General features: G+C 31.6%; 1 protein-coding gene across 2 annotated transcripts; it reads right to left on the bottom strand.

Moving 5' to 3' along the window:
- Positions 1-1,475: 1,475 nt before the first annotated feature.
- On the bottom strand, positions 1,476-5,054 carry LOC108343057 (heterogeneous nuclear ribonucleoprotein 1). Of its 2 annotated transcripts, XR_008247893.1 has the most exons (3): positions 4,646-5,053; positions 2,291-3,636; positions 1,476-1,820 (listed from the first exon to the last, which is right to left on the bottom strand). XR_008247893.1 is itself a non-coding variant. In XM_017581100.2 (2 exons), the coding sequence occupies exons 1-2, from the start codon at positions 4,865-4,867 to the stop codon at positions 2,437-2,439; spliced, it is 1,422 nt and encodes a 473-aa protein (XP_017436589.1). In that variant the 5' UTR covers positions 4,868-5,054; the 3' UTR covers positions 2,066-2,436. The 2 variants fall into 2 exon arrangements, 1 of the variants encoding a protein (XP_017436589.1); XM_017581100.2 differs by lacking the exon at positions 1,476-1,820 and having other exon boundaries at positions 2,066-3,636; positions 4,646-5,054.
- Between the last annotated feature and the right edge of the window lie 10,058 nt (positions 5,055-15,112).

Here is a 15,112-nt window from a genome sequence, read left to right as displayed (position 1 = left end):
CTTGTATGTGATTTATATGTATATGTAAATCATGTTAAAGATTTATTGAATTGAAATAAAATAAACATTTTCTCGCACAAACATGTTGCCGCCGCACACATCGCAATCACACTTAGAGGGCCCATAGAGCAGGCTATTACGATGCTTCCTAGTTAGAACATTTTTTTTAATTGTATCAAATGCTAAGACGGAATTTATTTTGAAGAGGTCCAATTGGAGAGTCGTTTAATGGGATTTGAGAAATGAGGGGAAAAAATGTTTAAAGAGTACAAAAGGCTGTGATGAAAGTTATTTTGGATGGTCTTTTGAAGTGTCACCTAAGGGGAGGATTGGGCAAAAAATACTTGTGTAAAATTGAAAGGCCAATTTTCGCAGTTCACAATTTAGATTTTGTGTATAGTAATTGAAGTAACATAGTAGCGTGGAGGTGATATAAGATAAAGTTTTTGAGAGTTCAAAATGCGCAGCATCATGTCACAGAAGAAAGATTCCCCAAGAAAACGTTATAAAAGCAGAATAATGTGTTTCTCCTTTCCATCTTACTTACATATCTAAATCAAAGATTGGCGAAACATTGTTAAGATTCATTCATCAACGCAATTGATTTCTACAACCAACAAATAATATGCCTTAAACGGTGTATGCAGATTATCAATGGTACTGTTATTTGCTTACCCGAAACAAATATCTATATATCTTAACACATGAAATAGTTGCGTTTAATACAAAAAGAAATGAAAACATGTCAATAATATCTTAAAACTTATTTCGTGCTACGAGAACATTTTCCAAAATCAAATGAGACGAAACACCATACAAAACCTTGAATGTATATATAACTTTTATGATTTGCTCCACTTGACACTTTTCCAGTCCTTTTCTTTATCAATAAAAACTCGCAATCCTTTAATTACAAGCTTACTTTTTTAACAAAGTATAACGATAAAATATAGCAATCCTTTTTTAGTGATTTCTAGCTTCCGGTCAGTCTTACATTAACATGGTTTGCTAAAAGGTTCACACAAAGAAAGCTCGTCTCATTCACTCAACGGATGAACGTGCCAAATGACTGGCGTAGGTAGAACGAATGGAACGCGCACACCATGTTAACCCGCATTTTAGCATGGATAAAAAAAACGTAGAAATGCACATTCTGCATTAAATTACAACCTAACAATTTTACAAAAAGCCGTCAAGAACCTAAAACAACATAAACACTCGTTAAGATCAATATGTCTGAGAAAAGTACGGTTAAAGATATATCTGAAAAGCTACATGCCAATCCGTGTCAAGATTAACTAGCATTAAAGCATTTCAATTCTATACCTGACAATGCTTGATGTAAAATTGAGTTGGTAACTCTTATCTTACTTTAAATTTACATTTGAATAAGAGTTACTGTTATAAATGAAAATGAAATGGCTATTTAACCTTTGGGTGTAAGATAAAGCACTTGCCCTATAAAACAACATTAGTTTAGAGAAGAAAAGATTAAAAATTTTCCAACTTAGACATGAAATTATACTGAGCTCCAACACATAAAAAACATAAATCACTGGACACACAAGATAGGATAGGATAAAATTCTATAGAATAGGGCCTAGGCCAACTGAAATAGTCAATGTGCTGCTAACTCTCTCAATATCTTTCCGCCACCACAGACCAGATGGAAAGTTAAGGAAATTTTTCTCACAAAGCCAGAAATCTCCAATTTGGTGATGCGTTGGTCCAGAAAAACACAATAAGACTGGCCAAATTTCATTCTTTAGATACGGGTGGACACTTGGCTCCACCACTTCCATACTCGTGCACCTCTCCTCCTGTACAACACAAGTGCAAATACAGGGGGAAAATGATTATGCCATCCTCAAAGTTTTTACTATCACTATGATTACGCTACCCATTATGAAGTGATCAATCCAAGTGTCCACTGCTATGAGTAAATAGCTTGACTACATCTTCATATTTCTACTTGTTATGACAACTAGAATGAGTCTAGACAACATATGTAATCAGAAGATGAAAGAGACAGTAATTAAACTTCAACCACAAAAAAGACAACAGATAATAAACTGCATCAAACCATCATATAAGGTGAAATATCATACTATAGCTTAAATGCTACAAGAACAGCCATTCGAGATCAACTAAAATCATAAGCACGCAAATTAAAGCTACACGCAGAAACAAATACTAAATAGAAAGTAGCATCTAGTATCTCTTCAACCAACTACTTATTATAAACTAGGAAAGCAGATACTGCAAACTACTGGGATTCAAGCAACCCAACCAGTCCCATTGTGTATTGACATCGATCTTTGAACCACTCCTTTGCTGCTGGAAAAATTCATTCTGACCTCATGATTTAAAATTTTTAAAAGGCAAAGGATCCTCAAGTTGAATTTCAAAATCCAGCAAGATATCCAATTATCAAAATTACTGTTGTTGGGCTTGTCGAGACTGAGCACCACCATAGCCACCACCGTAACCAACCTGGCCACCATTTCCCTGTGGTGTTCCATAATTTCCAGTTTGTTCTGATCTCCAAGCTGCATTTCCATAACCTGAATTTCCATTTGCATCCCCATAGCCACCACTCATATAGCTACCACTGCCACCACTACTTGTTAGTTCACCCCCACCAGGACCACTAGCACTATTGTTTGGAGCACTCCCTGTTCGTCCACCAACAGTGCCATATGCACTTGAATTCGCATAAGAACTATCACTTCCACCGTATCCACCGTATCCCCCATATCCATAACCTTGGTTCCCATATCCGGCAGCTCCACCAGGGGACTGACCTGCAGCTGCTGAACCAGGACCACTGCCACCAGAGCCAGCACCACCACTTGGAGCACCCCATGGAGGAGTATTCCCATAGCCCATAGATCCATAACCAGAGGGTGCCTGAGCAGGCCATGAACTCCTTGGGCCCCCTGGAGGACCACCAGCATAAGCAGCATTAGGAACATTAGGATTCCCATATGTTGCACCAGCAGGTCCACCATACCCTGCAGTGGCACCACCATAACTTCCATATGCACCATACCCAATACCATTATTAGCCGGACCATATCCATACCCAGGAGCACTGTAGGCAGAAGAACCATAAGGAGGGAATCCACCTGCAGCGCTTTGAGGCTGCATATACCTACTAGAATCCATTCGCCCATCATATGCATTTTGGTTACCACCAGATGCCCCATACCCTTGATACCCACCAATTCCAGAACCACCACCTCCAGCACCACCCATCATACGGCCACTTGCACCAGGATTGGCATCCTTGGGAAGTGCACGCTTTACCTCAACTTGTTTACCATTTAAATCATGAAATGATTTATGCAATACCCTATCAACAGCCTCCTCAGTATCAAATGAAATAAAACCAAATCCTCGTGGCCGTCCAGTATTCTGGTCATACATGACTACTACATCGGTTACATGTCCATAAGACTCAAAGTACTGGCGAAATTTTTCTTCAGTCAGGGTAGGAGGCAGCCCTCCAACAAATATCTTTTTAGTTCTGATGTTTCCTCCATTTCCAGAATTCATGCCAGAATTGGAATTTCCACCTCTCGAGGTGACAGAAATTTGTTGATCCTCTCTTGAGAAAGCCTTTTTGGCATCAACCTGAATGATGAAATTATAAAATGATTGCAAGTTAGACCTTTAATTGATGATAAAAAGAAATGATAACACGGGATCAAAAATAACCAAAATTCCAAATTATCAACATTAAGAAAACTAATTTTTAAGGAAGAGGCCTTTAATCGTGGTTTTAAATATCCACGTATCCAATACGATACAAAGACAAAACATGATAAAATCTAAAAACTATCAAAGATCTCAAAAGAATCATTGGTGGAGGTATTGCGTTCAAACTGGGGTATGTTCGTCCATGAAAACAAGTAAACCAATATTAACTTATTCCAAAATACTAGCATTATACGAACACTTGTGTTCATTCATACATCATTGAAGGAAATGAAACATAAGCTAGCAACTTCAAAAGAGTTGTACTACTTCACATTTCAAGAATTGAACAAAGAGGGGACAATATCAGCAGCACTGTCATCTATCATAAACATTTACACATAAGTAGCACGGATACACTGCAAAAAAATAGCAGTGAAAGCTGCTCTATTAACTTCCTTTACACATTCATCCATTAACAACAGTTCACACAGCAAGAAACGTATCGGCTACTTGTTTCCTGACAACTTCCCCCGCAGACAACGTAAAAAGCCGTCATCATTTGAAAGAGCAGACAAAACACTCCTTGAACTAAGAAAACCAAGTACCAAAGACAGCCAGGAACAAAACAATCAGCCCAATGTTACAGAAACTAGTCAACCAAAAGTAAGTGCATGCCAAGAAAAAAACCCTATCCACTCAAAATGAAAAATGAAAAAACCAACTACCACATGTCCTAATTCCAAGAGCAAACCACGAAACAAATAAAACCCTTACCAAAAACCCATCAATCATTCCAGAACGCAAAAAGCCTCACTTAATCCCAAAAACAAACACACCTCCAATTCGAAACCAACACACCAGCAAACACGACAAAAAAATAATATTTAGAAAAAGAGCAGAAGCAGCAGCAAAAATGAAGTAAAAAATGGAAAATAGGCGTCACCGTTCTGCCATCTATGACATGTTTATCCTCGAGAACCCTATCGAGAATGGTGGGATCCGCGAAGACGACGAAACCAAAGCCCCTGGGCTTGCCAGTGTTCTTCTCTCGCATAACAGAAGTGCTCAAAACGTCGCCGTAGTTGCCGAAATGCTCCTTGAGCTTGTCCTCCGTAGTGTCCCACGATATCCCACCGATGAATAATTTTCCCTGATCCGAATCCATTCCCCCTCTCTCCCTCTGTAGGTATATATGAATAAATAAAAATGAATAGTGTGTTGGTGATTTGGTGAGAGGGAAGAAGGTGGGAATTTAGGTTTGATTTGGGAACGGAGAAGAAAAAAGGAAGAAAGAAGGAAGAGAGGGTTTGGAGGTTGAGGGCTTCGAATAAATGAATGCGAGAGTGTGTTGGGTTTTTGTAATGTAGTAAAAATGCTTCTCAAGAAGTACTCCCTTTTAACGGCTCAGATTTGCTTGATTCAATTTCGTCACACGTGTACCCATGCCAATTTTATTCAATTAACTTCTTCCTTCCACTAATAATATATCAGAATTGGACTCTTAATGCTTTCCTTGGACCAACAAAGAAAATTCAGTGAGAGAAATAATTAATTATCACAACAAAAATAATTTTAAAAATTGTTCTAGTTTTATTCACCTCAAATGGTTTAAAAATATTTTCTTCTTTTATGTCATAATCAAATTATAAATGTTAGTAATCCATGAGAACAAAGATAAAATTACTATTTCATTGAACTTGAAGATAAATAATTTTGATGATTCTTGTGATTTTTTTTATTTTAGCTTGAATCTATTTTTGGTATAATATGAGTGTGAACTGTTTTTCTATGAAATTTTTTAAAATAATTTTAATGAAAGATAGAGTTATCCAAATTGTTAAGTTTTCTTTATTAATTTAAGATGAGTGCAACTAGAAAAAAAGTTAAAAAAGAATGAGAGTGAGAAATACAAATATTTCTCTTTACATTTTCTACTTTCATTTCTATTCTCTTAAATTTTTTTCATTATTTTTAGTTTTTTATTTTAGTTTGTGAGATGTTACACTTTGAATCGTCTCACATCCCATAAACAATTAAAAATATTAGAGTGAATCAATCAATTTATACAAATTAATTTATCATAAGTCTGATTAAAAATAAATTAACTCTCGTAACTTATAAATTTTGTGATATTAGGTGAATATTTATTTAAACATATTTTATTCTACTCTTTAAATTATATATTTATTATCGTATAAAAAAAATTGACTTAATATATTCATGTGATGAGAGTGTTCACTCGTTTGGAGGTTTACCAATTTGATATACTTAGCATTAACCCCAACCATTAGAAAGTGATAATTTACCAATTTAACAGTTTATTGAGCATTAACCCAACAATTAGAAAGTAATAATTTAAATATAGTAGGTAAAAATTAAAATGTGAATATGTCAGATAAAAGTTAAACATCTCGTTATTATAATAATATTAAATAACATTGATAAAAAAACATTGGTATTAATTTATATAATTAAAAGTGACAAATCATTATAATAAAAAATTATGAAAAAAAAATTATAAGTGTTAATCCACAACTCACTCCTAACATAATTCATATTCATTCAAATATTATTTTTAATCTCACTAAACTTAACCTAATAATAAATCAGATTAACTTGAGAATTTGAACATATATTTTATATATATATATATATATATATATATATATATATATATATATATATATATATATATATATATATATATAAGCACATGCTTATATTTAAATAAAATATACTTTTATTTTTCTCTAAATTTATTCCTTTTAACGTTATTAGACTCAAAGTTTTTTTGGTGGTCTAAATTAATCGGAAGAAATTTGATCTTCGTGTTAAGCCCAACATCTTTCTTAGTTTACATTTTATTATCAAATATTAAATTACTTATCATCTTAAAAATCATGATATTAGGATCTCTAAAAATGTTGTCTTAATTGAAATTGAGTTTTTTTGTTGTCATTTTTACTATTATTAAAAATCGACATTTTTCGTTGCATTTACATTATAACCAATTTATTTATGATGATGATCAATCTCATACAATTATTCCTATTGATAACTTGTCCATCATGCTTATGATATGTAGAAAATAAAAATCATTCTCCTAAATGGTCTACTAGAGTAAGAAAACCCCTACACATCTAAAAGGTTTTCATATCTCTTCTTGTAACACCACTAACATGAAATACCCTATTGATTTTGACATATTATCTCCTACATATAGAGCTTTCATTTTTTCTCTAAATAGTATTGTTGATCCACAAGATTTCAAGGAGGTCATGCAACATGATCATTGAAGAATTGCTATGAAGGAAGAAATTGTTACTCTCAAACATAATAACACATGGACCATTACCATTATTCCCCTTAACAAAAAGGCCATAGGATGCAAATAGGTGTACAAAACAAAACAAAAAGGTTGATGGGGTCATAGACATATTCAAGGCTCGCCTAATAGCCAAGGGTTACACTCAAATAGAGGGTATTGACTACTTTGACACTTGTTTCCCTATGGTTAAACTCACCAACGTTCATTTTATTTTGTCATTAACATCAACTAAAAACTAGCATCTGAGACAATTGGATGTCAACAACACCTTCTTACATGGTGACTTAAATGAAGAAGTTTACATGCAATTACCACTAAGGGTTACTGCTCCAGGTAAAAATCAAGTTTTCCTTCTCCACAAATCCCTTACGGATTAAAATAAGGTAGTTGTTAATGGTATGACAAGTTATCCTCCTTCTTTCTCTCTCACAACTATACACAAACATCATGCGATCACTCTCTATTTACTAAACATAATGAGGACAATATCACTGTCATGCTTGTTTACGTTGATGATATAATCTTTACTGCCAACAACATTAATGATATTAATAAAATCTCAAACATGCTTAATGACAAATTTAAAATAAAAAAATATTGATAATTTGTCTTACTTTTTGGGCTTCGAGGTTGCTAAAAGCATAGAAAGTATCCTTTTGTCTCAATGTAAATATGCTCTTGACCTTCTCACCAAAACAGGGATGATTGATACAACACTCACTCAGCACACTCATGAACTTCTCCACCAAAGTGTGTTTTTGAAGGAGATTTTGTTGATGATTTGTTGTATTCAAGAGGCTGATAGGGAAGCTCATTTATCCCACCAATATGGGCCCCAACATCACTGATAACTTTTTGGTAAGTATACCAAATCGTTCCAAGTAATACAGTGAATAAGTAAAAGTATCGTCTCCCAAGGGACTTGTGCAACACACAATTCTACTTTTTATAACTCAATTAGATATCAAAATGCACAAAACAACAAAAGAAACTCCTTTTGGTATTTTATCAAACATTTGGTGTGCAAAGAATTATATTTAAAAGAAACTTTGTTGGAATTGGGTTTCATGAATCATATGAATTATATTTTGGCACTAAAAAAACTGCATTGTTGTTTTTAGATCTATTATTCATTCAATGGAAGCTCTTGTCGGATATTCTCCAGCTAAAAGTCAAAATATGGTTTTTATGGGCGGTTTAACAAAACATGTACCAATTACAAAAACTTTTTTTTAGTGGGTCCATTCTCTCTTTGCGGTATTCCACCCTTTGCCTGTTTTGGTCTAAGGATGAGATTCTTAATTATAGTTGGTTGTATTCACCAATTTTTGCAATAATAGCTTGTTCTGCAGAAGGATTAACTACATTTTATATGTTTCGAATTTATTTACTTGTTTTTGAAGGATATTTAAACGTTCATTTTTTGAATTTTAATGGAAAAAAAATATACGAAATTTTTTTATTAGTTTTACTAAGAATCAAAAATAATGAAATCACTTCTTTTTTTATCCGAAGAGATATCTACAATATATCATTATTTCATTCAAACATTCACATAAAGGCATACTAATCCTAATCCCTTAGCAACTAGTTCTAAATTAATATATCAAAATGTTAATCCCTTAGTCAATTTAACATACAAATTGCATTAAGTCTGATGTTAAGAATGAGAGTTATTGAGTCTATCCCTAGATCCCAAATCACTTAGTGCTTTATCTATGTTCAAAAGTTACTTTCCAGTAATCAAAGACATTCAAATAATATTATATTTTCATACAATGTTATTAAATTCAAGAAAGAGCATATGAACGAACAACGATATATTGAACAAAAAAATTACATCAGAGTGAGTTCATTACATCTAATTCCAACAAAAGAAAAATTTAACTACTCCTAGACATATAGAACGTACACATTTGAAGCAATCCCTTGCAATAATGGTGTCTTGATTCCTTGAAGTAGTCTCCGGAAATTCCTGAAATGTTTTCGTTTCTTTCCTCTCTCCAGAACTTCTATCTGAAGAATGTTTCTGTCTTTCTGTCACGTCTTTTAAAGTCACTTAACATGTACGGGTGCATTATGCGAATTTGCTTAACTGCTGCACTTTAACTGATATGCGAATTTTCTTCTCTGGCAGTGCGAATTTTGGCTTTCGCTTTGCGAAAATTGGCTGACAGAGTTCAAATAATACACCATTTCCTGTACAATATTTTACATAACAATCTACTACCTATTACTACTTTTCAATGAGGAACAACATGAATAATTACAAAATTGAGCTCATTTATAAGTGTAAAAACAATTCTTTTTCACACTTATCAATTCTTATACATTGTTTCTCCAACAATGCTTCATCATCAAGCCGCTTTTAAAATCTTGCGATAGATTAAACAAACACCGGGTTAAGATATCTTTCTAAAAGCCACTAATCATGTTACTTTGAAAGCTTATAATAACTCTGATTGGACCGACTGTCCTGACTCTCGCAAATCCACCATGGGCTACATTGTTTATCTGGATGAGTCGTCAATATCATGAAAATCTAAAAAGTAAACCATTGTATCACAAAGTTCCTTTGAAACATAGTATCGTACCGCTCTTCACCATCTTCTGTGATAACACGTTTGTCATCAAAATCGCCAAAAATCAAGTCTTCCACGAGAAAATGAAACATATCAAAATCGATTGTCATCTTATTCACAAAAAAAGTTCAATAGGAGGTTGCGAAGCTTCTTCCCCTAAGCAATAATGTGCATATTGTTGATATGTTAACCAAGCATCTTCCTCCTTCCACCTTCCACAACATCAATTTCAAGCTTGGCACCATCAACATTCACGCCAAGCTTGAGAGGGGTTGTAGGAACACACAAAATTTTGATCTTCCTCTGTTTTCTGTGTTTTTGTTATTTTGTTTTCTGTTATTTTGTTTGCCGTTGTGTTATCTTCTTCCTTTTCCTTTACAAAGCTTTGGTTCTCCATAATATAGTTATACGTTACATGAAATAATACACAAGTTCCTTTGATGCTTCATTCTCTGTTCTTCTTTTTCTCTTACACGTAAGTCTATTGTTCAAGCTAGGTTCACACCATGCATTTCATCACACACAAATTAGATTCTACACAAGACTTTTATGCATTGCAAACTTCAATTGTAGCTCTTCCATGCGCGCACATCCTCGAGGTCGGAAGCGGCTCCAACATATTTGACTGCGTCAGCACCAGCTACGTTCATCGTCGTAGTGCGGCCACAAAATTTTGAACTTCCTCCCTGATTCTTTTCTACTTTCTGTTATTTTGTTTGCCATTTTGTGCTCTTTTTCCTTTTCCTGTATAAAGCTTTGCTTTCTTCCTACACCCCACATTTTTCTTCTTCCACCCCAAATTTCACATGCCCATTATAACCCTATAGATTATACATATTTTATTAAATACGATTTTAGAATTGTTCGGATTTCGAAAACTGATTCTGAAATTTTTAGGATTTCAAAATTCGATTTTGGTTTTGCCTGAATTTCAAAATTTTGTTCTAGATTTTCCTAGATTTCAAAATTCCATTGGATTTCGAAATTTGCATTTGAAAATACAGTTATGAATTTCCTGAGATTTTAGAATCCGATTTTTGAGTTTTCGAGATTTCAAAATATGGTTTTGGAATTTTTTGATTTCAAAATTTGGTTCTAGAATTACACAGGTTTTGAAATTATTTATGGATTTTTTTTTAATTTCGAAATCTGATTTTGATTTGCTTTTATTTCGAAATTTGATTAGGAATTTTCTTGAATTTTGAAATCCAATTTGGATTTTTGTAATCCAAATTTCGGAATCTAGTTTTGAATATTTTGAGATTAAGAAATTCGATTTTCCAGTCTCTTGGATTTCAAAATTTACTTTCGAAATTTATTGGATTTTATAATATAGTTTTGAGTTTTCTTTGATTTGAAATCCAATTTTGGATTTTTCTGAATTTCGATATCTGGTTGTGGATTTTCTCCAATATCGAAATTCGATTATGAATTTTCAAATTCGTATTTTGAAATATGGTTTTTTAGTTTCCCGTATTTTAAAATTTGGTTTTCTAATTTTGTTTTTTATTTTGAAATCTGATTCTGATTCTTTTTTAATTTTAAATCCAGTTTAAAAATTTAAAAATATGAATTTCGTAAACCAGTTCTGGATTTTTCAAGAGTTCAAAATGAGAAGATAAACCAAGAAGGTGCAAGAATGGGAGGAAGGAGGTGCAGGATGAGGCCCAAATGATGTGTAGTGACAACATTTAAAGGATTTTAAACCCTAGTAAGATTCAAATCCTACAAAGTATTAGAGGTAATTTCAAGTATATAGAAAATTTCAACGTACAAAAAGAAAAATGTGTTGTATAGGAAGGATCCCAACAAAAAAAGGATACACAAAAAGAAAAACTCCCGTCACTAACCTTAAATTGTTGGTATTTCATTGGAAGATGGGCAGTTTCCTCTTCTTCACCTCCATATTGTTTTTTGGACTCCATAATAAAGGGATTTCCTATTTTATATTTTAAAAATATTTTAAAAAAAATATTTTCGAATTATATAATTTAAAATTTATTTTTAATTTTTAAATTATATATCTTAAAAATCATTTTTAATTTTCAGGTATAAAATGGAATTCAAAACGAACAGTGAAAGTTTTTTAAATGGAGATACAGTAATAAACTTATGGGGAGTGTAGGAAGAAACTGCCTGAAAGGTTGCGAGTCTCATTACAGATATTGCTATGTATTATTATTTATTTATTTTATTTTTTTGGAACCTAACTCTCTGAAATTAATATTTAAACATGTAAATTATTTAAATTATTATAAAATTCTTACCTTTGGCATTCACAATACAATAATAATGAGGAATATAATTTAAATACCTAATAAACGTAAATTTAAATATTGAAAAATATTACAATTTTAACTAAGTTATTAGGTGCTAAAGTGGTTAAGTATAGTACTTGTATTGTTATTTTGAGATATGAATTGATAAATAACTAAGTTATTTGGCAAATATGTCTCCAAAAAATTAGAAACCAATGTTTTTCATAGTTTATCAAATAAGTTAAATTATGAAATAATTATTTTAAAAGCAAAGTATTTAAATAAAATAATAATTACAATTGTTTAAGCAATTTATTGCTCGTGTTTTTCTAAATAAATGAGTTAAAAATGCATAAAACTTAAGAAAACTCATAATTATATAATAAAATAGCTTATTATATATAGATGTTATATGCTAATATAGATGTTTTATATAATTTTAAATATATGCGTGTTTTTTTATAGAAACGGAATCTTTATTACCAATTATTAATGTCTTTCCCTCTCAAGTCGTTGGATACAGCTGTCATTGTTAATTTTGTTTATTTGTTCATACAAACAAACTGTCATTAGTCATTTTAGGTTTATATTTTAAAAGCTATTTTTTGTATATAATTAAAATTATTTATCATTTCATATTTTAAGCTCTAAGTAAACAATCAACTTTAAACAAAAACGAAATCTATGCGATGTAACGTCCCGGCAACTTACAGGGACCATTGACTGCCCCCACAAATCACCACTAGGCATGCATCTTGCACCGGCGTCACTCCCTGCCCTCTTGTCAGTGCTCGGGTGTCACATGTCCACCAACTTCCGCTTGGTTCGTCCTCGAACCACACCGTACTGGGAGAGGCTAGGATCTGATACCATCTGTAACGTCCCGGCAACTTACAGGGACCATTGACTGCCCCCACAAATCACCACCAGGCTTTCCAGCTTAACCATGGAGTTCTTATGGGTCAGGCTACCGAAAAACAAATGTATTTGGTGATATGAGTAGCCAAATCAATCCCTTTAAGCTATCTTTCAACTGTATAGTCTCATACCTATACAGTCTCTAAATCCCTCTCATTCCGGTGTATGTTCGATTCATCCATGTGTCCCTTCCACCGGAAGCCTTGCCAGGAGCCGCTCCTTGTCAGTGCCCCTTGCACCATGCCTCTTGCACCGACGTCACTCCCCGTCCTCTTGTCAGTGTTCGGGTGTCACATGCGAAACATTAAATTATATTAACTATAAATTTGAAATAAAAAAATACTAATATAATAATAAAACATTATAAATATTTTTTTCAATATGATTGATTACATATTTATTGATATGTCTCACCAAATTATAACCAAAACTAATTTCATACACTTTCTAGGAAATTAAACTTAGCTAATTATAATACCAGTGTCATATTAATATATGGACCGATCCGTTGTCAATCAAAATCAAATAATCAAATGTTATTTTTATGACTAAAATTAAGCGGTTATAAAATATTTTGATTAAACTTTTAATTAGGATTAGAGGAATTTGAAAAGTAATTAGATTGTTTTTATTAAAAACTCAAAAATTACAAATAGAGATACAGCTAAGGTGATAGTGTCCTAGTGTTCAAACTGAACTGATCTTAGTACAAGAGGACATTTGGCATGTATTTGTGATTGATATTGTCAAACATAAAAGTTTGTAGTAAGAAATTTTGGACAACTATTTATTTGAAAGTAATTAATCAATCTTACCTATTGAAACATTTTACTTAAATCTCTATTAATCAATCTAATTACGCTCAAATCCCTTTAATCTTTGTTAAAGATTTAATTCAAATGATTTTCATACTTTAAACCACTTAATCATGGTTACTCAGTATTTTTAACAAATATAACATTTAATTCTGGTTGAATAATCAATTAACAGTCTAATCCATATTTTTACTTGATAGTCCATGTACAAAATATATATATATATATATATATATATATATATATATATATATATATATATATATATATATATATATATATATATATTTCTTTTAGTCAATTTTAAAATGAAAAGAGTGATACTTTCATTTGCAATTAAGATAATTCTTTGTTTGCATTGAATTTTTTTTTTCATACCAGATTCATGAAGTGCCTTCACTATTTTCTAGTGCATACCTACTTAGGTACTAGTTTTATCTAAAGTTTCACATGCATATCTAAGTGTTTACATCTATATATATATTCATTATTATTTCTCTAATATCTAAATTCCATATATATATATATATATAATATTTAAATTTACTATACTAACTTGGTTTAATAATAAGTCTTACTGCATTATTTTGCATGAACAATGTTTTGACGAGTTCACGAATTTATATATTTTTTCAAGTATGATTTTCTTCCATCTAAATGATGATGTACTAGCATTCAATCATCTGTAAAAGAAAATACTCAATTTAAAAAAAATATTTATTTATTTTCGAAAACAATGTTGATATACAAGGAGTAAAATGCTCTAACTTTAATATTTATTTTTCTTAATCATACATATTAATTAAATTATCTTTGGTTAATATTTTTATTCTTATTTTAATTCATATAAAACATTTAATTATATATATATATATAAAGTTAAATTAATTTGAAAAAAAATTGTAATAAAAATATAAAAATAATTACTAAGAAAAACATATTGAATAACTAAAACTAAAATAAAATTTATTCAAAAATATTAATTTTTTATCTGGGTCTATTAAAAGATAATTAATGAAAAACAAAATATTATTTAATAAAATAATTGAAAAATGAAAAATTTTGTTTAAAAATAGAATAGTTATGTTTGAAAAAAAAAACATCAGCATCGGAATCATATTAGAGAGATTGGTATTAAGATTGAAATTAAAAATGGTGGTTTTGAAATTTGTGTTTGTTTTAAAATCTTGAACTAGAGGATTTCAAGATTGTTTGTTTAAAAAATGGTGGTTTTCAAGATTGTTTGTTTAAAAAATGGTTGTTTTGAAATTACTGGGATGACTATTTATGTGTTGAAGAAGAGTTTTTGACCGGATCATTTTGGTGAAAGGTGATTGACTTGTCATGGGAACTGTAATCAAAATAATAACGGTAAGGTAGAGATGATATAAATACAACCAACACAACTACTAAATTTTGAAACGAAAACAATTATTTGACACGGCTAAAGAAATTGAACTCATTTCACACGCGTGGGGCCCAATTATTTTGAATGTCATTAAGGGCAAA

The sequence above is a fragment of the Vigna angularis genome, chromosome 3 (assembly GCF_016808095.1).
Source record: "Vigna angularis cultivar LongXiaoDou No.4 chromosome 3, ASM1680809v1, whole genome shotgun sequence".
NCBI lineage: Eukaryota > Viridiplantae > Streptophyta > Magnoliopsida > Fabales > Fabaceae > Vigna > Vigna angularis.
The sequence above is the reverse complement of the archived record's forward strand: the minus strand, read 5'-3'. Positions and strand labels throughout refer to the sequence as shown.